This window comes from Scylla paramamosain, chromosome 16 (assembly GCF_035594125.1).
Source record: "Scylla paramamosain isolate STU-SP2022 chromosome 16, ASM3559412v1, whole genome shotgun sequence".
Lineage (NCBI taxonomy): Eukaryota > Metazoa > Arthropoda > Malacostraca > Decapoda > Portunidae > Scylla > Scylla paramamosain.
Window position 1 is genome coordinate 24641266 of NC_087166.1, and position 25196 is coordinate 24666461.

A 25196-nucleotide genomic window follows, 5' to 3' on the forward strand; every position below is an offset into this window, starting at 1 on the left:
GTATGAGGCTTAACTTGGAACTCAGGTGCTGAGAGACACATCTGAAATCAGTGACTCTGAGGATCCTGATAGAAATCACCAGAAGGTCTTGCTTAAGTGTGGTCTCAAAATTGCATGATCCATTAGCTTTATTGCTTCCTGTAATCATAAAATCTAGAATTGAAAACTTCATGAGGTCAGCCTCTCTCTGATGGACTTTGTGATCAATGGGAAAAATATAATAGCTTAAAATGACAAGTAAAATAGAAATCCCTACAACAGCCAAAACACAGGAAACAGATTTATACATATTTAGTGATGCTGGTAATAAGGCATATGAAGCTTGTGCTTACCTGTGCAATAATAGAAAAAACAAAGGTTGTGCCATCAAAGAACAATACTATACCCAACTTAGAACTAATTGCTGTTCTGTTAGCAGCAAGACTCACCATCTTCATCTGTGAGAACTATTGAGGAATAATTCATTTAAGAAGTATCCTCTTAGGGTGTGACAGTCAAATAACTCTGTATTGGTTACAAAATAAAAAAAAATAATAATTCCTGATATAAAGTAAATTGTGTGGCAACCAAAGAAAACTCACTGACCTCATGACTCGAGGGATAAACACAGATGAGCTGTGCAAGTCCTCCCTCTGTTGGCAAGGACCCTCATGGCTGCCGAACATAAATGAATGGCCAGGACAAATCAACATTGCTCAACCTGCAGAGAAAGAAGTGACTATTAATACAATCACAGTGCCATCCAAGCTGATGGAATGGGAAAGATTCAACAAATATGATAAATGTCTGAAAGTATTAGCATGGGTGCTTTGCTACAAAACTTATCTAAAGGCTCAGTCTCAGGGTTTGGCTACCAACATCAACCCAATAATAAAAGTGGAGGAATTAAGGATAGTAGAACAAGAACTAGTCAAATTAGTACATAAGGAAAAATTCTTAAATCTACATGCATTGCTCATAAAAAAGGCTGATAGATTATCACACTCAACATAATGCTCCAGTTAGGCCACATTTACACCAAGCAAAATTATTTCAATCAATTCATGGAGAATCATTTGACTTGAGTCATTTTGAGTTGACACCGCTCCCATTGACTGAGTCAAATTGCCAGAATGGACGTAGACGTTCTTGCTGAAATAGTGGTGTTGCTGTAGCTGAGGTGACGTAGTTGTAGGCGTCAAACAAGAGTAGGGGTGCATGAATTAAGACCTGAATTTGGGAGCTTTTAACATTTAATCCCAGATTTAGTAAATAATCCAGATTTTATTTTTTTTTCTTCTTAAAAATGAAAATTAAAAAAAAAATGACAATTTAAAATGCTTGTCAAGTTGACTACATCCCACTCTTTGTGCACTGGATCACAAGGATCACATGTAAGAAAGATATCTCTCTGGTAATAATTTGATTGATCAGGTTGTCCGAAAACATGATGCTCACTTCTTGGTAGAATCACTGTGACTGATGAAGAAATGTGCCCGTGCAAATCACTGACTCTGAATCCCCAAGAATCGGCACGATTTGAATTGACTTGATTTGCTTGGTGTGAACTGTTACATTGATATTAGAGTGATGAATCGAGATGAATGATGAATCTTGTTGATTCTTCATGAACTGAATTGATTTAATTTGCTTGGTACAAATGCAGCTGTAGGATTTTATGTGGATAATGGCATTGTCAGATAAGGTGGATAAAGACTGCTAACTTGTCTGATTCAACCAACCCTCCTATTTTGCTGCATGGTCATCACCACATAACCATATTGTTAATACAAAGATGCCATGATCTAAATCACCACAATGGCACTAGTCTTACAATAGCATATATGAGATAAAGAGGGTAGATTCATAAAATGAAACAAATAACAAAAGAGTATAATAAGAAAATACTATAATAAGAAAAATACTAAGGCAAACCCTATTTCCTGGTGATGCACCACTGCTCCCACAATTCAGAATTAACATAAATTAACCTTTTACCATAACAGGAGTGGATTTTACTGTTGTCCTTAAGGTCAAGGGAGAGGGCAAAATAAACTGGCACTATAGGGAAATTCACTAAATTTCAGAATACCATGAATACCAGAATGATGGATTTCCTAAGCTAATGCTGCATGTTATCCTACTTGGAGGGATCTGGACCACCTCTGTGTATTAAAATAATGCATTCATGTATTGTAATGTCCCACAGAGCAAGACAGGTTTCAGGCTTTCCTGCTTACCTCACCACTACCTTTAAGGTCCTTTTACATGGGCAATTTGGTCACACGACTCAGCAGCACGACCAACACACTGATGCATGCTGTCAAAACTGGATCACATCAGCAAGTCACCCATGTGAAAAGGCTCGCTGCTAAGATGCACTGCTGCAGGATCATTCAGCCAGGCTCCATTGCATCATGGATGAAGAAGTTGTTGCTATCCTATTTCTCCTTTGACGTTGTTATCATCGTAGTCGGTGACGACGATTACTTAGGATGCACCCCATAACACCTGAGTGGTTGACAGTGGTACAGTTGTATACACTAATGAAAAAATTTAAAGCAGACAGTGCCAAATTTTTCAACTATTTTAGGTCTGTCACTGGGATTTAGAAAAAATAAGTAAATAAATAGTGGTCTCATGATCGAGTGGTACAAAGTAGCCTGTTTGAAAAGGCTCTAAGTGACCAATTGCCATGATTGGTCACGGGGACAGGCGACTCCCTGCTGAGTCACATACGTTGAATTCTCGCATGAAAGTCCACTGACAAAAAACAATGGAAAGCTGTGGGAAGCCATTTCCCCATGACTTGGCAGTGATACCCCTATTAGAGTGTGAAAGTTCTGGGAGTATGCCTCAGTTTTAATACTGCTTTAATATTGCCTCAGGTTAATACTGTTTGGGGAGATTGACTACTGTATGCTGTTGTTTGATTTGACATTACTAGACTATTTCACCAGGCTTCTGATGTGTACAAGGGATAACATGTACATGTTTGCATATGTTACAGTCAGAACCCGAAATCAGCCAAAACTAGTTTCAACTAGTCAGAACTAGTAGTATAATTTATTGTTTGTAAAAACTAGTATTACCTAGGCAAAACTAGTTTCTTAACATAAAGGCTCGGTAAAACACGAAATGTATTTTACACCTAGTTTTACCTACACACTTCAGTCAAAGCTAGTTTTAACAATTGTTAAGTTTGGGAAAACAAGGTTAGACTAAAAGTGAAACTGGTGTAGTGCCGGGGAAAACATTTATATGTATAAGTAGCATTAGGGAGTGGAGTGAACCATGTGGGGACCATAAGGGTGGGACTCTTGACCACCCTCCTAACCAGGCAGCTGACACTGAATGGGAGACTATGTTTTTACAGACCATACTGAAGTGGGATGTGCAACAAGAATCACACTACAACATACTTACTGCAGAAAAATACGGTTCACTGTTGCAGGAGGTAAAGGAGGCTAAAACTGCTAAGAAGAAAACGTCTCTACAGTACAGAAGACTGAAGCGGTTTGATGTCATTGAAATTGGTGGTGTTCAAAAACTGATTGCAAGTAGCAAAAATGACGAAGCTCGTTATTACGTTCCTGCTCCCGAGATTTTTGAAGCCATTAAGACATCTCATGTAGCAATCGGTCATGGTGGTCGAGATAGACTGAAATGTGAAATTAACAGGAAATATGCAAATGTGACAGCCAATATGATAAAACTCTTCTTGACCATGTGTGAAGTGTGCCAAAGTAAGAAAAATAAAAGAAAAGAGGACTTGTTTCCAAACCAATCTTACACTCAGAGTTAAATAATCGGTGTCAAGTGGACTTAATTGATATGCAGACACAAGCAGATGGAAAATATAAATTCATAATGGTTTATCAAGATCATTTAACTAAATTTGTGATACTACGTGCATTGCAATGTAAACGTGCTGAAGAAGTTGCTTATCACCTTGTTGATATTTTTTTAACATTTGGAGCACCCTGTATTTTACAGAGTGATAACGGAAGAGAATTTGTAAATAGTGTTATAACGTCCTTAGCCTCTTTGTGGCCAGAGTTGAAAATTGTGCATGGAAAACCAAGACATAGTCAAAGTCAAGGGTCTGTGGAACGGGCAAATCAAGATATTGAAAATATGTTAAGTGGATGGATGAAAGACAATGATACAGCAAGGTGGTCCGAAGGATTACACTTCGTACAATTTATGAAGAACAGAGCCCATCATTCTGGTATAAATCGAAGCCCATACAAAGCAATGTTTGGTGTAGAACCAAGGGTTGGCCTTGCAACAACATGCATTCCACGAGAATTGATTAAAGTTGTAAATAATGAGGAGGATTTGGAGAAGATAATTGCACATGTAAACAAGGACACTGTTGGGGAATCTAATGTTGCTTTGCAGATGACGAATCAAGATGACATAAATTCACGATCTAGTAATAGAAGTGAAGTGTTTTCGTGTTGTGTGTGTGAAATGGAAATAAGTGAAGTCACTACTGCTCGAAGTGTGGCTCACATATTCACGAATCTTGTGGAATAAACGTTGAGAGCGGCAAGGATGGCTTTGGATCTAATGTTATATGTTTAAACTGTAATTCTGAAGCACAAATATCACATGATAGGCAAGTAGCTAGTACTAGTTTGAAAAAGCAGGCAAAAAGAATGAAGACAGTATCTGATGCGTCTCACCCTCCAGCAAGTGTGGGACAAAATGTCACTGTACCAATTCCAGATGTTGACAAGGGAAAAGGAGATTTGCGGAATATCATTGCAGTTGTTTTAAACAGAAGTGAGGATGAATTGTATAAGTTAGGTACTAGAGACGGCATTCTTAAGAAATTGTATAGTCGGTCTGAATTTGATGTGTGTAAACAGTTATTCCTAGATGTGAAAGATATACCTACCGACAAAGAAATATCTTTAAGAAGTGCAGCAACTAGTTCAAGTGTGGGAACAGGCCAAGGATTCTTTAGATGTCATTGTACAAAACATTGTGCAACCAACATTTGCAAATGTAAAAAAAATAAAATCCTTTGTAATTCAAAGTGTCACAATAGTATGTCATGTAAAAACAAATAATGTATATCTTTGTAACTTCAATTACTATTGTTTTATTGAACAGCATGACATGAGTTTCATTATTGTGTTGTATTTTTAGTTGGAACTGTGAATTGATTATTGTTTTAATGAATATTAATAAATTTCTTAAAAATAAATGTAAAAACTTGTCAGATATTATTTACACTTGTAGTACTTTGTCTTGGGTCTGACACAGTTTGTTTTATTAAAGAATATGAGATGCATTTCATTATTATTGTGTTTTATTTTAAGTTGGAATTATAAATTGATAATTGTTTTAATGAATTTTAATACATTTCGTTAAAAATAAATTGTGACAATTTGGCAGATATTTTTTTTTCCTATATGTTATCAAAGGTACCGCTATATAATTTTGATAGGAATAAAAGCATGTTTATCATTGCATGTCTGATTAAACATTTGTTACTACACTTAGTGTGGGAAATTTATTTCCACATATGTGAATAGACCAATAAACGTTTCAGCCACCTAAAAAGGTACTAAAATGAGCTACAAACACAAACAAATTATGTTTGAGTTCCCCAAAAATGGTACTCAAACGAGCAATTTCACTCAAACGAGTGGTCATATCCCTCGCCTACTTTTGACATTCAGTACCGTTGTTGAATCTAGTTTTAACTTACACGATCAGATAAAACTAGATTTAACTAGTTAAACTTTGATATTTCTAGTTATATCAAACACATTAAGGTATAACTAGTTTTGCCTAGGTAATACTAGTTGTTCACCAACACATTGAAAATACCTAGTTAAAACTAGTTTTGACTGATTCCGGGTTTTGACTGTAACACATATACTCATTGTCCTCCCCAGTGTCTGAGGCATCTCCTGTCTGTGTTGTTGGCATATGGAATAGCCTTCCTTCTTTGGTCACTGAACAGAAACCATTTCATTTAAAATTCACTCTGAAACAAGCCTAAGGCTATAGGAACATTGTCTCTGAGCGTATTACAAGTTACTTACAATAATCTTTTCAGCCTATTTCACCTTTACTTGATCTATATTGATGGTGCATTACTAGTTTTAGGCCTTCCTAGATTATTACCTACATCTGTTTGTTACATGTTTGGTTGATCTATATTGATGGTGCATTAATAGTTTCAGGCCTTCCTAGATTGTTATCTATATCAGTTTGTTATATGTTTGCTTGATCTATATTGATGGTGCTTTGATAGTTTTAGGCCTTTCTAGATTGTTACCAACATGTTTGTTTGGTAGTGCAAGCCTGAACCTAAAACCTTGTGTGTCCTTCCCAGTGGTGGAGGTCAGACCAGGCAGCAGTTATGGGGTCAACTGAGCAGTGGGCATGTGAAGAGCTGGAGCGCTTGGGTCTCTGTGATCCCCAGGTGATCATCCGTTACCTGCAGCCTATTGAGGACCCTGCTGAGGTGAGGGAATACCTGACCTCCATGTTGGACAGCTCTGAACCCTCACACACCAGATTCATTGAGGAGTTCCTGCGCAGGCAACAGGAGGCAAAGGCAAGCAAAGACTTGAGGTTTTATCGCAAGCCTGACCTTGAGATTGACTCTATCAAGGTCACTGACAAGAAGAAACAAAAAGCACCAAAAGAGAGCAATGGGAGAGGACAGAGGGAAAGTTCTAATGGTGTTGCCTCTGCTCCTCCATCCTCCACACCCTTTTCTAACACCTCCTCCTCCAGCTCATCATCAGGTAAGAAGAAAACAAAATTTGTTAACCTGTATTCTGAGGATGGAGCAAATAAGGATGTTGTGCTGCTGAGTGGGCGGCACCGCTGTGAGTGCCAGGCCTCGCGACACCGCCTGGTGGGAAACTGCTTGCATTGTGGCCGTGTGGTGTGCCAGCAGGAGGGCTCTGGGCCATGCCAGTTTTGTGGTAACCTGGTGGTGACAAGGGAGGAGAGGGAATTGCTCAATCGTGGCTCAAAGAAATCAGAGGCCTTGCAACGACGACTCCTGAGTGAGAAAAATGCAATGGTCAAGGAACTGCCACCACCAGAGGAGCAGACAGATGCCCTGCAGAAGGCAGTTGACCACAAGAATCGCCTCCTGGAGTTTGACCGGACAAGTGAACGGCGAACACGCGTCTTGGATGATGAGAGTGACTATTTTAGCCTCGACTCTCGCTGGCTGGCTGAAGGCGATCGGGAGAAGCTGCGGCAGCGGGAGGAAGAGCTGAGGGCCAAGAGGTTCTCACGAGGTGGCCAGACGGTGACAATCGACTTGGTCAGCAGGCGTGTGGTGGAGGACGAGTGGACTACAGCAATTTACAACCCTGATGACCCACTGGTGAAGGAGGTGCTGGAGGGGCGGACCAGTGACATTTTTTCAGCCCCAGACAGGGAGGAGAGTGGACCAAAGGTGGAAGTGAGTCGGCCAATATATCAAGACACTGGCCTGACCACCACCAGCATGCACAAGGCTGGCAGGAAGTTTGGTGGACCTCTTCGTGTTCAGGACCGAGAGTTGCAAGAGATGAGGGATGAGGGGATGTGTCTCAGCATGCACCAGCCCTGGGCAAGTCTTCTAGTGGCTGGGATAAAGATCCACGAGGGACGCACATGGTACTCTGCCCACCGTGGGAGGCTGTGGATTGCTGCTGCTGCAAAAATCCCTCAGCTGGAGGAAATACGACAACTTGAAGACCGTTATCGTGTTCTGTTAGGCAAGGAGAACATAACATTCCCCCAGCACTATCCTCCAGGCTGTCTGCTGGGATGTGTCGATGTTGTTGATGTCCTGCCACAGGAAGAGTACCGGGAGCGGTTTCCTGAGGGTGAGAGTGAGTCTCCCTATGTGTTTGTCTGCCAGAACCCACAGGAGATGGTCATAAAATTCCCAATCAAAGGACAGCACAAGATATTTAAATTGGAGTCCAAGATCCACCAAACAGCAAAGAAGGCACTGAGGCACAATTAATAGTGAGAGAGATAGATGGGGAAAAGGAGAAATTATGTGTATGTAGGGATAAGAGTAAATGAATGAAGGAAGAGGGATAAGAGGATTTGTGGAAGAGAACAGATGAAGAAGAAAGAGTAACTGTGTGTAGGAAGAAGGGGGAGAAGAACAAAATGGAATAAAAGAGGATTCATGTATATACAGTGTAAGTAGACAGGCAGACTTTATTACAAGCCTCCCATTGGACAGGGCATGAAAAACAGTAACATTGAAGGAGCAAGGAGGACCAGACATCCCCATGCTACTATGCTAATAACACACTGCACACCATACACAGCAGCCTGACATCCTGGTAAAGGTGGCCTGCTGAGACAAGTCACCCACTTGCATACACTGACACACTCAAACATTTTTTTGCATATTTATCACTGAAGAAGAATGCTGAAAAAATAAGAGTAATATTTTTGAGAAGAAAAATTACTTGCTTTACTTATTGTTTCCCATTCACACCACCACCACCACCACCACCTAGTTACACACACACACACATGCACCTGATCCTCATGTTCCTTCAGTGTTGGTTCACATTCAAGTTAACTTGATCAAACAGAAGCACAACACACCACCAACATACTAAGACTTCAAGAGCAGTTGAATGAAAGTAAGTTAGTTTGGTAAAGGTTCTCAACAACAATCTCGTTTTTCACCTCCAAAAAAGAATGCACAATAATCACACAGTTGTAATTTTGTTAATTTATCTCAGCTGTGCATTTTCCTTTGTGTACTGGGAATCCTCTCTTTAGTGTTTTTATTTCCAGAACAAGGCCAAAGTGTGATGTCTCTGGGCCACCTCTGTACAGGGAATCTTTGCCTGATGTCTTAGGGGAATGGTATATATATTCAGTGAAATATAAGGAAATACATAACAAATCCATGTGTTAAAGAATGGTATGTAGATATTCAGTAAAATGAAATACTTAACAAATACTTGTCTTAAACAAATGGTATGTATATATTCAGCAAGATGAAAAAATGTATGACAAATAAAGGAATGGTACTTATATATTCAGTGAGATAAAGAAAATATATAACAAATACATGTCTTAATACTTGGTGAGGTTAACACTATATATAAATATATGTGTCATAAGGGAATGGGTACATATATCTTCAGTGAAAACACACACACACACACACACACACACACACTCAGTTGCATTCTGTTTCTTTTCTCTACAAATCAAAGGAGCAGCATTCTGGGGAGCACAATGGTTCAGGCAGCAGCATGCCACACAGGAAGTCCTGGGTTGGAATCCTGGCTAACAATTTTCCCAGGTGACTGCCCATTCCTTAAATTGGTACGCAGTCTTCAGTGGCTGGGAAAGTTAAAGTCACTGGAGAAGGGAACTGGCAGTCCTATGACAGAACTTTCTCAGATGACTGGCTGTGCCTAAATTCACCCAGTCTTAAATCACTACTGGTCTACAATGGCTGGGATAGTTAAAGACAGCTGAGAAAAGAACTGGCCTCCCTACTCCACATGCTGAGGTCTTGGATTGGGTGATGCTGTCTGCCCATTGCCTCCCCTCCAGAGTGTTGCATGCTTTAACTTGCAACTCTTTTGTGGCTCAGTGTAAACTCGAGAGGGCAGCTGTACTTGCCTCTTACGAGCCACTGCAGGCTGGCTTGTAGTGTGTTGTATCTGGTGTGAGGAAATGAATGTAAAAGTCTTCATCAGTCTTTGTTGTTGCTCCTTATGACATACCTAGGATGATGATGATGATGATGATGATGATGATGATGATGATGATGATGATGATCTAAGCTGCCATTAAAAACTGCACATATGATTAATTTATCTTTATGCTGTGAATAGTTGGATTGAAAATTATTATTATTAGTAACTGATAACTGGAATATTTAGTTATCAGTAGCAATATTTATAGTAGTAGTAGTAGTAATGTTAAATGTATGGAACACAATCAACAGAAAATTACCATAGTAGTTGACTGGCCTAGACTTGGTTAACAGTTGTGTTAAATGATAATAATACAGTACCTTGCATAATGTACAGTAATATTTTCAGATGAATGGTCCGATCATACAAAACCATGCTATGCACACAATATATCAAATGGGAAAAAATATGTTAAGTTAGATGAAGCTATGAATAATATTAAAATTCCTGTGAGTGGTCAGGGCACAGCACCACCTACACTCACCACCGTCCTGCTAACCTTTGTTGCCTTGCTCCATTGCTCCCCCACCACTTATAAGGGACCCCCAACACTGCATCACACTCAGTAGACAAGTTGACAAAGGCTGACAAAACACTTCAGTCAGTTGACAAAACACTTCAGCAGTTGAATCCTGCTGCATGTGATAAGATGCTGCATGCATCTTGTCCTCCCAGTTTATCCTGCTGTAGTGTTCATAGTGTGATGCAGCATCAAAGGCCTCCAAGAGTGTGGGAGGAGAGTGATCATGACACAGGTAAACCTCAGAGTTGAAAGAAACATGAGATAGACAGGGAGATGGTGGATGGAAGCAGCATCACAACATGCTCTCACACCTTCTGATCAACACACTAAGGGCAGCACTTTGCTATCCATCTCATTTATCTGATGATACTGTTTGTTAAAAATGATGATGTACTGAAGAAACTAATGAGTTGGGTTCTATAATTCATGAGTGGAGGGAGCAGATGACATGGCAAGATAAGAGCATCAGTTCTGGGTGTAAGTGACGCTTTCATACTTACACTCTTCACACTCACATTCCACCAAACCAAAGGATGAACAGTAAAGAAATTCCCAGTTAGCTTACCCCTATTTCATCTGCCAGTACCTGATACTGACTGCACAATATTATTAATATGACAGCCATGTAACTGAAAAAGATAAAAATATATGAAGGATTGATTGCCTTCTGGCACGGAAATGTATGGAAAAATATTTCACATTGAAAGCAATAAAAATTCTGGTTTATTATTTTCTTTTATTTTACTAATTCAACAACTGGGACCCCTGAACTCACTATGATGTTCCTGTTTACAAAAGAGCCATAAATGTACATGTCTTGGCTTCATTATTCCCAGACAGATGGGCAGCCGACTGGCACAGCTTGCTGGCCTTCACTTAGAGCCTAACATAAGCTTACACCCTATGACAGTGTGTATTTGTACCATGGAATTCACACAGCAAACCCTGCTAACTCAGATTCTTTTTTTTATATTTACTGGAACTAATACAAACTTTATATATTTTGGGCTTCACTTGAACTGTTCTAGAGATTGTTTCAGACTTTTTCCAGCTCTTTGTCTAAATTAGCAAGGCTTTCCTGTAATAAGCTCTGAAAGTTGATACAACATAGCAAATTGGAAAATACAGTATTTTTTTACTTAATGTACATTAGTAGATGTGGATAACTTCTTATTTTAATGATGATTACAAAAATAATTATACAAACAGTTTTGAAGCTGAGGAGATGAACAATGGATGAGAATGTCATGGCTAAGTGCTTACATACATATTTGTATGCATGTATGGACAAGTTGCCTGAGATGTTTGGTGCACGGCTTACATGCTGAGTAAGATAACCTTCTTAGATTCCTTTGAGAAGCAATGACTGTAAATGTTCTATAGAATATAAAGTGTGTGATGAATTATTTGATCCAGACAGAGCAAGATTACATTTAGAAAAGCCAAAAAGGAAATTTCTTTTCTTTCTTATCATGGATTACACAGACACCTTGCTTTAGTATTTCAAGAATATTTCTTTTCAAGTGAGCACTGGCAGATCATCCTGGTGACTGGCTCACCAGGTGGAGGAAGGGGGGTGGAGCAGCCCATGCTGACTGAGGGCTGGCAGGTGAAGTGCAGACAGGTGATGCCCGGACAGCCTTCACTCTCGCCCCTCACATTCCAGATGAGGTCTGTTTCCCCTCACTCCTGGCCCCTTGATTCGTAGTAAAATGACTTACATCTGTAAGTGTATGAATGACTGACATGTTTGGCAAGTGAGGAGAAACATAACCTAATTGGAGATGAAAGAAACTATTAATCAGGGTATCCATTCAAATGCAACATGTGGGTTGTTTTCAGTGTCCTGAGTTCTGGGTTTGTATCTCAGGGCAGACAGAGACAACTTCATTCAAGCTGCAGTCCCTGTTCATCTGGCAGTGTGGGAGTTGCCACCTTGCTTCCTGATAAAAATAGAAGGCTAGCAATCCTACTTTGTTGTGTTTGTGAGTGGAGATGTGTGAATGTGTGGTCCATGCCACACCCTGGGGAATAAACTAACCAAGGCTTGAGATCCACACCACCCCAGAGGTACCCACTGTTGCCAAATGTGATTATCTGGATGTCAAAAGATCAGCAGGTTAATAATTAATTAGTATAAAGAACATGCAATTTCCAAGCCAAAGTCCATCAACTGTGTGGTTCTATTGTTGTTCAATAAATATCTTCATCACATATCAAAATATATGATATCCATTCCTACATATATCTTTCCTCTTGACCAGCCATGGCTTGTCAAGTACAGGAAACTACAGAGTGACTCACTCCCTCATACATATTGACCCTGCTGTCTTGTGTACTGATAAATTTCCATGGAGTAGTTGTGGACTGTCACACAATGGTTCATCAATAACAGCAAAATCACTGTAAGAATTACACAGATGATGCCTAAACAAACCAGAATAAGAGAAAACTTTGCCTACCTGAACAGCTGTATGAAGTGTGGTGAAGCATGGGTCTGGAGGATGCTGATTATATTTAGAAAAGAGGGTCGGTCATGGTCCTCAGATTCCCAACACCTGCATATCAAGTCTGCAAGCCAGTAGTCAGTGAGGTGCCACACACTGTCCTTTAGTGTGTGACCATTGCTCACCTTCTCCCTCACCTCATCATTGGTACTCAGGTCCTGTGGGATGCAGGAGGGTTAGCAATTTGCCACCAAAACTATAACTAAAACACAGAGGTTGAAGTTACCAGCCACACCATGCCTGTTTGCTATGCATGTCCAGACACCTTTCCCTACCACTGACTCTATCAGTGCCTATCTATCTATCGATCTATCTATCTATGTTGCCTCTCATCACATCCTTTTTAACCTGTTTACTCTGAAGTGTTTGGAGTGTTTGGACTGTACACCTCTATACCTCACCAACTTATCATTTGCATTTTTGAAAGCGTCAGGAATCATGATCAATAGCTCCTGTAGTTTTCAGGTGAAGTCACTGGCTCATGCTTCAATTACAACTACTACAAAATTCAGCAGCCAGCACCAATCCTTGGTGTACAGCTCCATATATCACAAAATCCTTACTTTACAAGTCACTTATATAACAATCATCAGTGGCAATGGAGTGACATTCTTATCAAATTCTGCTCAGCACTGGCAATCCTTTGGTTCCAGACTCACTCATAACTTAACAAAAATAACTAATCTTGGAGTCTTAATAGCCTCCTGAACTCTTCATTTCCTTAAGCCAAAACACTCTTCACTGATTTTGTCACCTATGGCACCAGGGCAGATGCTTTAAAGTGTTTGCATTCTGAACTCTGCCATTTTTAATTTACAATCAGATTCTAAGCTACACTTTAAGTCTGCACCAGTGCAGCAAGAAACACTTACACTAAGCATATGCAAGTAAGTGCACTGCAACTGCTCATCATTGAGATAACTTTCAAAATCAAAGGCAAGTACAGCTGGTGCAGGCTGAGGTGGTTTGGAAGCAACCCCCAGCTCCTCCCGTCCCACTGGGTCAGCTGAGTGGTGCACACATCAAGTTCTTGCAACTTCCTCGGACTTTTATATTTAAAGGATTTTCAATCACCTCATCAACTAATCTTGTTCTCAGCTAATTAAAAATATAACAGGTAAACAATTATATCAATCTACATATTAACTTTTAGAAAAGTTGTAGCACTAATATACAAGCCGTGTGGACCAGCCACAGGTGATGAGGCACACCACAACACTCACAGGAGTGTATTATGTAAATAATCTATGTTTATTAATTTCAATAATTTTTCTGAAAGGTTAATATTTTGATATAATTACTGTCTGCCTAATGATATTTTGACAATCAGCATAGGGTGAGACTAACTGACAAGGTGACTAAAATATCTCATGTAAAAACTTGGGGAAGTGACAAAAATTTTTTTTGCATGCATCAATTAGCTTCCTGGCAGAAAGAGCATGACTTTAGATGAGCTCAGCCTGTGGTGACTGCAGTACAATGTAGTGCTCCTAATACAAGTGGAGTCCAGCTTGCCTATGAGCCTTGCCACAACACAGGCTGGCAAGCCTTGAAGCAAAAGACAGCTGTGGAGCAACATGAGCCATACATGGACAGTGAAAATACTTTGAAGTGGCAGACACATAGACACATCTCTCATGAGCATTCATTGATTAAAGAGCTGCTGCAGTAAAGTTCAAACACTGCACAAACAGCAGATAAACTAACCAGAGCACAATGACAAAAGATTTTTCTGATGCAGATATATTATATGTATGCATGCTTAATGTTCACAAGAATATCAGGACTCCATATTTATTTTGCCTTGAGAGCCACTCAAGTTGAACCTGGACAGAAATGATGGCTAAAGTGGTGAACATTAACACTGGATTGATGAAACTGGTTTACTGTTTTCTTACAAATCAATGTGCATCAATTACTTGGCATAAAATATAATCAGCAAAATCTGCTACCATCAGCCATCCGTTTTCCATTTGTTTCCTTATAAAGTTCTGCTGCTGGTGACAGCCTTTCATCCATTACTGCCCCATCAATGCAGTGATCAGGCTTGCAGGTGATGACTATGATAATGGTGATGATTATGACATAAGTAAAAGCTTAAAATCACATGAATGCATGAATGTCAGAAGTGGCTTTGGTTTATTGGGAAAGATGTGCTGACCAGACCAGACTGTCCCTTCGCTCAGTACAGTGCAGTCACTGTCATGAGAGAGTGACTGCTGTGCCTGACATGAAGACATAGCTCACTTCATAAGGTTTTCTGCCATTAGTAAGGATTTCCCAGAGGACAATTCCGTAGCTCCAGACATCACTCTGCGTGGTGAATCTCTGCTTGTTGAAACACTCAGGAGCAATCCACCGCACTGGGAAGAACTGTGAGCGTACTGAACAATAGAAAAAGAGAAAATTAACGAACCAAAAGTATCTTTTTATGCATCATTAAAACTATAAGCAAGATAGAGGTTAATAATATGGAAATAAAGTTTGTCTCTACATTCATTTACATCTCACATTTTGTTCCCTTCATTGTGGACAAGAAGATTCAGGAATCAGATCACAACTAATGTGTTTAAACATTTTCACAAGTCTATATCAATAAATGTAGAACCATTCTGACATTTGCATTATGGCAATGTCTCCCATACTACTGCAATGCTTACATCACATCACAAAAAAAAAAAATTCTAATGAAACCTACAGACATGGTAATAATTTTCTTCTGTTATCCGTGTCATGCCAAAGTCTGATATTTTAATTTTCATGTCTTCATTGATGAGACAGTTGCGGGCGGCAAGATCCCTGTGCACGTAGTTCTTGCTGGCCAAATATGCCATGCCATCAGCAATCTGCAGTGCCATGTCACACACTTGCTGCAGAGAAGCAAGTCTTCTCATTACTTACTCAGTGGAACACCACACAACATTTTATCTACTTAGGTCTTACAAACTTGTTAGTATTCACATCAAATAAAATTTGTAACAACCTTGTAGAAAAGCCATATAACATTCATAAAATAGTTATTCTTCTTTGATTCTTGTGTATTTAATTTCTAATATAAACATCTTCATACATGTATACATGAATAATTTGTGTGAAATAGGCAAGCTTCTATTGTTGCATAAACACACACACACACACACACGGATGGTTCTGGAGTTGAACAAGTCAACCTACAAAAAGAGATTAAAAATGTTGGAAATTCCTACCCTTGAAAATAAGAAAGAGAGAGAGAGGAGATTTAATAAACATCAATAGAATGATAAATGGTATGGAAAATGTGGACAAAAAATGTTTTATAAGTTTAGACACACAGAGTAAAAGGGGACACAGTAAGAAGCTGAAGAAAGTTAACTGTAGAAGAGACATCAAGAAGTTTAGTTTTTCTCATAGAAGTATGAACAAATGGAATGAACTCAGTGAAGATGTTGTCAATACTGTAACTGTTCATGCTTTTAAGACCAAACTTGATAGATATAGAGACGGGATACTATGCGATTACTCCCCTCCCATAAACCACAACTAGGTAAATACACACACACACACACACACACACACACACACACACACACACACACACACACACACACACACACACACACACACACTCACTTCAGTCTCCAGCATTGTCTTCTGTTCCCTGAGGTATTTAAGCAAGTCTCCTTTGCTCATGTACTCCATCACCAGGTAGGTGTGGTTGGACCTGATCATCACCCCATAGGCATGCACGATGTGGAATGATTTCAGCTCCCTAAAGTGTAAATAAATAAACACATCTGAAAATTGATTAACACTCAAAAGATTGTTACACATTAGTTGCAGTGCATTACAGTGTATAGTTGTATTAGGTTCAGTATGATTGGACTTAAAAGAACTACTGTAAGAACTGTCCTATATAATGTTTTACAAGTAGCTGTCACCAGGATCTAGCAAGGAACGATTTGCTTATAAAGCACACAAGACTGCACAGTGACATAAAAGTATGAAAATAATTAGAAAATAAAAATCATGGAAATATTATCACAGAAATATGTAAAAAGGTAAATAGCAGATGGTAAACGCACAGCATCAGCCTGGCCTCTGACATCATGTCTTCCTGTGAGGATGGGCTGATGGCCTTCTTCACTGCCACAGGGACCCAGTCTGACCCCCTCTGTAGGTGTCCCTTCAGAACCAGACCAAAGTTTCCCTTGCCCACTGGGGGCTCCGGCTCCAGCCTCAGACTCGCTGGGTCCACCATATACTGTCTGGGTAACACACTGCAGTCTGGAACTGAAAATACACACAGTCTTGAATTTTGGTTTAAAAGCAATTTTCTGCCATAAACTTTTCCTGAATGTAAGATTTTTTGCGACACATTGAGTAAAGGCCATTCAGAAGGTGGAGGAGGGACAGCAATAAGAACATGTGTGGAAGAGGTGATGGTGAAGATGGAGCACTGGAGCATGAGTGGAAGAGGTGGTGGTGAAGGTGAAGCATTGGAGCATGAGTGAGCAAGAAAGGAGAGTATGAGCAGAGTGAAGTAGAGGTTCTGCTGCAGCAGTCACGGCCTTTGGAACACTCCTAGAAGAGGTGAGGCATCAGAGATGCTAAGTCCACTGACTGATTGATTGATGGTAAAATTAGAGGTGAAACACTATGCACATGGTGATGGTGATGCTTCATGTCAAGTACACCTGGATGTAACATTAGCAGTCAAAGCAGCACCATAATTCTGTAAGAGATACAGTAATATATGTTTTGTTGTTCACAAGTGTCACTATTGACAAGTTATTTTACAATGATCAAGGAAACAGAGTACATCTTTTATCAAGATGATATTACTGGAAAAATGGAAATGAATTTATAAAGTTTACATTTCTACAAAAAATTTTCCTGGTTCCTAACTGCATTACACATCCATGGTTATATGTACTACAGTCCACAAAACTCTCTGTAGAGTGCAATTCATAACACATCACTTACTATTCATACAATGTCTTTATTGATTATAACTCAGCTTTCCATCAGACTCCAAACTGGCCCCTACTGCTGCTATGTACACCAGTTAAAAGGAAGCAGGGCCCTGCATGCCCCACACTCACCTGGGTCAACGTCTTCATCGACAGGCAGCTTGGGCGGCTGAACTCTTCTGAACACAAAGATGCCACACATCACTGCCAGCAGCAGAAACACTGGCACCAGCAGCAATATCTGGCCATGGTCTTCACTGTCTTTAGCCTGAATTGCAAAGAAACAAATGGCAAGAACTGATGCTGAGCTAATAGTAGTGAATTTTCTTCATGTTAAGAGCAATGGAAAAATGCTAAGCTGTATGAAGTCTGTAGACATACACAAGGCAGTTCCTGCATTACACCTGCCATTCCTATCCATAAATCTGTATAATCTTCTCAAGCTCCCAAATGACTTATCAACAACCTAATTACTGAGTCTCTTCCAGGAATTTCCCACTCTGTTAGAGGACCAATTTTCTTCTATGTTCTTTTCAAATTTACTTGTCTTTTCCTGATAATTGACCCTAAGGATTTACATCACCCTTGCTGTAACCCTTAGGCCACTTCAATACTTCTATCAGATACTCTCTAACATAAAACTTAAAAAGTTTAATCTCCTCTCATAAAGAACATAATGAATCTCTTGTATTTTACTAGTCATTCTCCTCTGCCCTGACTAACAGTCTTACATCCCTCCTGTAATACCGGGAGCAGGACTGCACAGCACAGTCCACATGAGATCTGACCACTGCCAAATATATCTTTTTAATATTATTTTGGGACTTGTACTTTTAATGGTCTCTTTCAATGCAATATGCAACAATTCATAGCACTAAAAAAGTGTATGATGTCTTTATAAGCATCTACAAGAAAGAAGGGATTGAAAGAATAGATTTTGCAATTTCCAGCCAGCATAATGTTTGCAGACAGTTATTTAAGTGGAAGAAATGTCTGAGAGTGGTTAGTGATAAAGGAAACATGAACCAAATAGCAATGAAATGATTAATGGTGAATTCTTATGCAGAATTATCTCTATTTCTGGTCTCTATTCATTGTTTTCTCTGAAAGAGATCTAAGCTAGCTGTAGCTCTTAAATCTTTCTAGAGCCTTGGTCTTCATTCTGTACCTGTTAAGCAGATTTTCTCTACCACACCGAGTACTTTGCATTTAACTCAGTTGGATTCATTGAAAAGAGCACATATAATTTAAAAGATTTTGGCACACTAGGCTGCATGCCACTTTTCATGCCAAGAGGCAGCACTGAACAGCAGGAAGCAGCCTGCCTGTCTGCAGGTCACCAGTGGGGAGGTACTGACTTCTGTGGTAAAGATGGCTGTGGCTGCTGTGTCATTTATGTCCAAGGGGGCTCTTGTAAGAGCTTCAACTTTCACTTGGTACATTGTGTCTGACCGCAGGTCTTTCAGCTTGAACTGATGCTTGTCGAGGCTTCTATTGGATCCACAAGGCAACACACATTGTTGCAACACATACTGCAACAAAGGAAAGGTGTATGGATGACTGCTCTTTCATTTCACATGAGGGCTCTTATTACATGCACACCAAGTTAGTCTTTCTAAAGATGGAAATATGAATGAAAATATAACGTTTGTGTGCCAAGACAACTCAGGGTGCTTCTCCCTGTACATAAAGGATACAAACCATGGAGTGTTTGGCATCTTCTGTCACATTAGAGATGAACACCAGGTACTTCAGCACTGGGCCATTAGGGGACACAGGAGGTGCCCAGGACACTTTGGCAGATGAATACTTGATGTTTTCAACCTTTAAGTCCACCACCATGCTGGCATTATCTGTACCAGAATGCCAATGCCAAACTGTTAATGGCACATGTTGTTGGGATGAACACCCACTTAAAATAGGAACAACAACAACAAAAAATTAAATAAATAAAAAAATAAAAATAAATAAATAAATAATAAAATAAAATAAAATAAAATAAAATAAAATAAAATGAGAAAATAAGAAAATAAGAAAACAAAAAATATAGAAAATTAAAATGAAAAAATAAGAAAAAAAAAATTAAGAAGGAAGAAAATAAAGAAAATATGGGACACAGGGTTTGGTTCCCACACCAGTGTATAAGTGACAGCAGTTCACTGAGAGAGTTTTCCTTATTTTTATACACCATTGTATAAGTGACAGCAGTTCACTAAGAGAGTTTTCCTTTTTTTTTATAAAGTAAGAACTAATCAAGGAAAGGAAAAAAAAAGGGGATCCACTGGAGATGCTAGCCCCTAAAGAGAGAGAGAGAGAGAGAGAGAGAGAGAGAGAGAGAGAGAGAGAGAGAGAGAGAGAGAGAGAGAGAGAGAGAGAGAGAGAGAGAGAGAGAGAGAGAGAGAGAGAGAGAGAGAGAGAGAGAGACCCACTGAAGATGCTGGTCCCTAAAGCATTAAAAAATATGCAGATTCTTGTGATGTGCTTGATACTCAGCCTGTGGCACACTTTAAGCTGAGGTTCACATACTATAGGCAAAAAATCAACAGGAACATGGTGATAATGGGTGTCTGCTGGGAGTTTAAAATGTTTGTGCTACTTACTGGATGTGTCCTTGATTACAGTGAGTCATATATTTCAGTTGTCTTTCTTTACAGGACACTGACATACAAGATTTTTTTTTTACTTTGGTTTATCACTGCTTATCTATCTTCTTTGGTGTTCTCTGTGTTGGTCTCTTGCTTTGATTATATAATATTGAGCCAGCTTTCTTCACGGTCAAAATATAGGCAAGCAAAAAGTCACATACCTTTCTTAGCAGTGGTATCCTCAATCCTGGCTGGAACTATTGAGCACAGCTGACACAATCCTTTCATATCTTTAGGACAGGTGTTCTGTTCCTTGTGGCAGGCAGACACCTTCATCAGGCAGTGGAACACCAGGCAGGAACACCATTAGAAGAGACAACACAAGGACATGAATCAACACAGCTGCACATGACAGCCTAGCTCTAATTTGTCCACTCCTGAAGCTGTCACTCAGTTTCCTTTAAGGCAAGTATCTCCAAAAGTAGTCAGTGGAACCATCTAGGACCAACATGGCTGGGAAGTAAGAGTCAATAAATGTCTGGGGGTTGACTGGTGACCACTAAATGATGGAAGATTGATCACATCAACTGGTGGCTACCCAGTGTTCTGAGGTGCCTTAACAGACTGAGGTGCCTTAACAGACTGGAGTGAGCTGAAAGAATATGATGGTCATGAAATATATATCTGTGGAATGCAGGGATGTAGCAGTAACACAAGTGAGTCTCACATATGTATGCACAGGGGAAAAGAGTGACTATATTGTATAGTGACACTACAGTCCTACTTCTGGAGGGCAACACTTATACATGTCTTCCACTCAACACTTTATAACACCAACATCTAAAATAGAAATCTGAGGCATGCATCTTACACAATAGATTTTACTATCATTTACTGAAAATTTAGTGGTTTATTTCTAATGCAATGTTTGCTTTGGTGAGGCATTTGTTGTGTCCAAGAAAAACAACCATGGGCCACTGCTCAAAGCTGGGGTATGGCAGGCAGGGCACCTGGCTGTTTGACCTCCCACTATGATCAACTGTTGTCATCTAGCATTTGCACAGTGGTCAAAGGCTCCCTTATATACTTTGTGGTTTAGTCTTCATTACCAACGGACATTTCCTTGTTTACGGACTCACCTCAATCTTGTAATGGGAGTAGTGAGAAAGATTGGTGAACTGGATGTAGGTTGCCTTAGTGTACTTGAAGGTGTCTGTCTTACTCATTGAAGTAACTGAAAGATGATCAGTGATTTACTCTATATTTTGGGTGCAATGCAGTAAATAATTTCTCATTCACTAACCTACATTTGAGATGTTAGCTTATGTACATAAATTACCCTATGTATTCCTTATTTCTTTTCATGATTTTTCTCACATAACTGGCACAGATTGATCACTGGCTTACAGGAACACAATAACAAAAAAAATTATTTTCTTGTACACTTGTGTCAGTCACCACACTTCACAAATGCCAACAGGCTTGGACACGGTTAAAACTCAGGAGAGTAGACTTGCTTTGTTTTAATGCAACCACATGTGAGTTGATAGGAAGCAGGTGAAAGTCTCCTCTGATTTGAGAACTGCCATCATCCTCATTGCTGTGAATAGCCACATAACAAACAATCTTGCTCTTTTTCCAATAATATGAATAGTCCCCTCTCATTAGTAACTCTGACTTTGATCTCTGTATTTGTAAAGTATGTATTAACTGACAGACACCTCCTGTAATGACTCATATCATCATTATTTCCTTTCTTCATCAAGCACACACTGTCACCTACCAGGCACTATTACCTGCCAGGTGCTGTCATTTGCCATGTTTTTTCACCTGCCAAGTGTTGTTGCCTGTCCTACACTGCTATCATGGAATGCACAGACCAACCAGTATCTTTGATTTGCCTTATCCACATCAATCATTTAAACAGTTGTCTATATACAGTAAAATCTCACATTTGTCAACTAATTAGTGGCATGGAAAGTCTATCAAATTTAAATAACAAACAATAGAAAAAAAAAAAACAGTAACTAGTACCACAGTTTCAAAGTTCAATGCAACTAGATGAACACACATCTGTAAGCCACACAGCTCCAAACAGAGGCAACAGCCAAGCTTACTATTCTCAGCTGCCTGCCTCCCTTCTGGGTACTCTGTGTACACTGCAGCAGGACTCGCCCATGAAGGGTTCTGGAAAACATTTGGTCCTATGGCAGTAAACAATGGGGTATGACAAATAAATAATTGCATAATTGTCTCTAAAAACCTCTTTCATAATAGCATTCATCCATACCAGCATGCAGTGAAATATTCAGACCTGCAAAACAAGGAATTTTGTGAAGATTTGAACCAAGTGAACACCTGCCAACTAATCCTTTATGTAAAGATTACCCATTTTCATTTCACAAGCAGATTCAGTTACACACACTCACTCTTTATCTGTGTACTTGTATGGTGTTTGAAATCTACATAAGAAAAGAACTGAAAGATTAGGCCAATTTAGTTTTTAAATTGTTCCTTTTCTCCCAACCTTGCCTCTCTCTGTCTCTTGTAAATCTTCCCTTTACACTTACCTCTTAACCTCCTTCCACTATCCAACAATTTACTTAACTTCCCTCTACCAGAGACCTTTCCTCTTAAACAGAAACTTACCTGTACAAGAAAAGCACCAATAATTGTCACCCTGGTAGTGTGCCCCACCTCCCCACATAGTGCATCATTGATGGCAGAACTGTTGCAACTGTTCAAATACAGATGGTCATTAAACCATATTTGTGAGTGTACACCATATAAAACCATGAACAAGGCTGTCAGCACAAAGCAGGCAGTGCCAAAAAGGAGTCAAGAGAGTGTGGGTGAGGATAAGGCAGCAGCCCTTTCCCTCTAGACTGTTTACTGTGGCCACTTTACCAGCACACAAGTATCTGTTCACAGACTCCAAGGTTGTTCAGTGGCATGAAATATTTTTAATGGTGTGTGTGTATTTACTAAGCTGTATTTACCTAGTTGTGGTTTACAGGAGAAGGAGTCTAAGCTCATGCTGTCCTGGCTTGATATCTACTCTTATCAGTTTTTCTTTAAAATTATGTATAGTTATTTAATTTACTACTTCTTTTTGCAGCTCATTCTAGATTCAAGCAGTCCTTTGTGGAAAACTGTTCTTCTTAACAGCTCTTCAACACACCCTTCTTCACCTTCTTCTGATGCCCTCTTGTGCTTCTAGTCTCTCACCACCAAATCTTTCCAGTCCAATTTTTCATAGCCCAATAAAATCTGATATTAGGCAATCAGGTCACCTCTCTCTCTCTTCTCTCTTCCAAGGTGGGCAGGTTTAGTTTCTTTAGTCTCTCTTCGTACGATAAGTCTGATAGGGTCGGAGGCAACTTTGTCACTGCTTGTTGTATTCTCTCTAACTTCTTTATGTCCCTTTTAATGCTGGGAGACCATATCACTTCTGCATATTCCAAATGAGATCTTATCATTGTCACAATTAAATTCCTAATCATCTCTTCATCCAGATAGTTGAATGCTACTTTTATGTTTCTCACCAGATTATATGCTGCCCCTGTCTTCCTTCTTACATGTATCTCTGGGGACAGCTTGTCTGTGACAGTAATTCTAAGGTCTTCCTCTCCAATCTTCACTTTTATTTCCTGTTACCAAATTCATAACTGAAGACTGGCCTAACACAACTATGCCCAAACTTTAACACTCTATATTTTTCATGTTAAACTCCATTTTCCAAGTGCCACTCCAATCCCAAATCACATTAAGATCCTCCTGTAGAGCTTCACAATTCTTTATCCTCTCCACTTTTCTCATCAATTTTGTATCATTGGCACATACTCATGTAGCTATTCACCCCTTCCATCATATCATTCACACAGATAGCAAACATAACAAGCATTAGTACTGATCCCTACGGGACATCATTAATTACCTCTCTCCATGATGACTTCCTGTCTTTGATCACTGTTCTCATTTCCCTTCCTCTCAGAAAGTCACTTATCCAATGTAGGAGTGTTCCTCTCATCCAACCAAATATTTCTAATTTCCACAGCAGTCTCTTGTGGGCAACCTTATCAAATGCTTTCTTTAAGTACAAATAAACACAATCAACCCATCCTTCTCTTTTTTGTACTATATCAATGACTCTGGAGTAGAAGCACATTAAATTAATTGTACACAACCTTCCTTATCTAAATCCGAATTGTGTGTCTGTTAATATCTCTCTCTTTTCCAGATATTCACTCCATCATCTTTGTTTCACTATTCTTTTGCAAATTTTTGTCAATACAAGTGTAGTGTTAATGACACTGGTCTATAATTGAATAGTTCTTCTTTGCTTCCATTCTTATATATGGAGACTATATCTGCCTTTTTTTCCAATCCTTGGGCACCACTCCTTCCCTTAGTAAGTTATGAGGAGTTTGTAAACCTTGTGTGCAAGTTGATCTCTGCATTCCTTCACCATCAGGTCCCTGCACCTTCTTCACATCCAAGTCTTTCATCATTATTCTTACCTCATCCACTGTTACCTCAATCTCATTCAATCCTTCTAACTCTCACATCTGTCATCACCGGTCTATCAAATGTTCCCTCGTCAGTGAAGACACTTTGAAAGTACTCATTCAAAACCTCTGCAATCTGTGCTTCTTCCTTAATATGTGTACCATTTATTTTCAGTGTGTTTAATCCTTCTTATTCTTCATTTTACCATGCACATATCTATAGAACATTCTTACATCTGTCCACAATATCTTTTCATAATTCTTTATTTCTTCTCTCCTTACCTTAGAGTATTAATTTCTCTCCCTTTTATATTTTTTCCATGTGTCACTTGTTTTCCTTGTCTTCCATTTGATCCAGGCCAGATTTCTCTTTCTCCTTGCTTCTTCACATTGTTTATTAAACCACTCCTGCTTCTTAGCCTCTTG

General features: G+C 39.4%; 2 protein-coding genes across 6 annotated transcripts in view; one reads left to right on the forward strand and one right to left on the reverse strand.

Moving 5' to 3' along the window:
• The window catches only part of LOC135108174 (activating signal cointegrator 1-like), a 12011-nt gene extending 1063 nt beyond the window's left edge, over positions 1-10948 (forward strand). The window contains exon 2 of the mRNA XM_064018945.1: positions 6338-10948. Within this exon, the coding sequence (XP_063875015.1) occupies positions 6365-7981 (1617 nt within the window). The 5' untranslated portion in view covers positions 6338-6364 and the 3' untranslated portion in view covers positions 7982-10948. The remainder of the gene's footprint in view (positions 1-6337) is intronic.
• LOC135108173 (insulin receptor-like) overlaps positions 10944-25196 on the reverse strand; it is a 69425-nt gene continuing 55172 nt past the window's right edge. For 4 of the 5 annotated variants that reach the window (XM_064018941.1, XM_064018940.1, XM_064018942.1 and 1 more), the window contains exons 22-33: positions 22380-22449; positions 21402-21496; positions 20484-20592; positions 19379-19530; positions 19036-19209; positions 17810-17945; positions 16790-16997; positions 16338-16476; positions 15427-15598; positions 14976-15112; positions 12684-12886; positions 10944-11944 (exon numbers count right to left, since the gene is read on the reverse strand). In XM_064018941.1, the coding sequence (XP_063875011.1) occupies positions 11905-11944; positions 12684-12886; positions 14976-15112; positions 15427-15598; positions 16338-16476; positions 16790-16997; positions 17810-17945; positions 19036-19209; positions 19379-19530; positions 20484-20592; positions 21402-21496; positions 22380-22449 (1635 nt within the window). In that variant the 3' untranslated portion in view covers positions 10944-11904. Of the gene's footprint in view, positions 11945-12042; positions 12165-12683; positions 12887-14975; positions 15113-15426; positions 15599-16337; positions 16477-16789; positions 16998-17809; positions 17946-19035; positions 19210-19378; positions 19531-20483; positions 20593-21401; positions 21497-22379; positions 22450-25196 lie in introns of those variants that run through there. The other variant, XM_064018944.1, reaches the window with a different exon arrangement.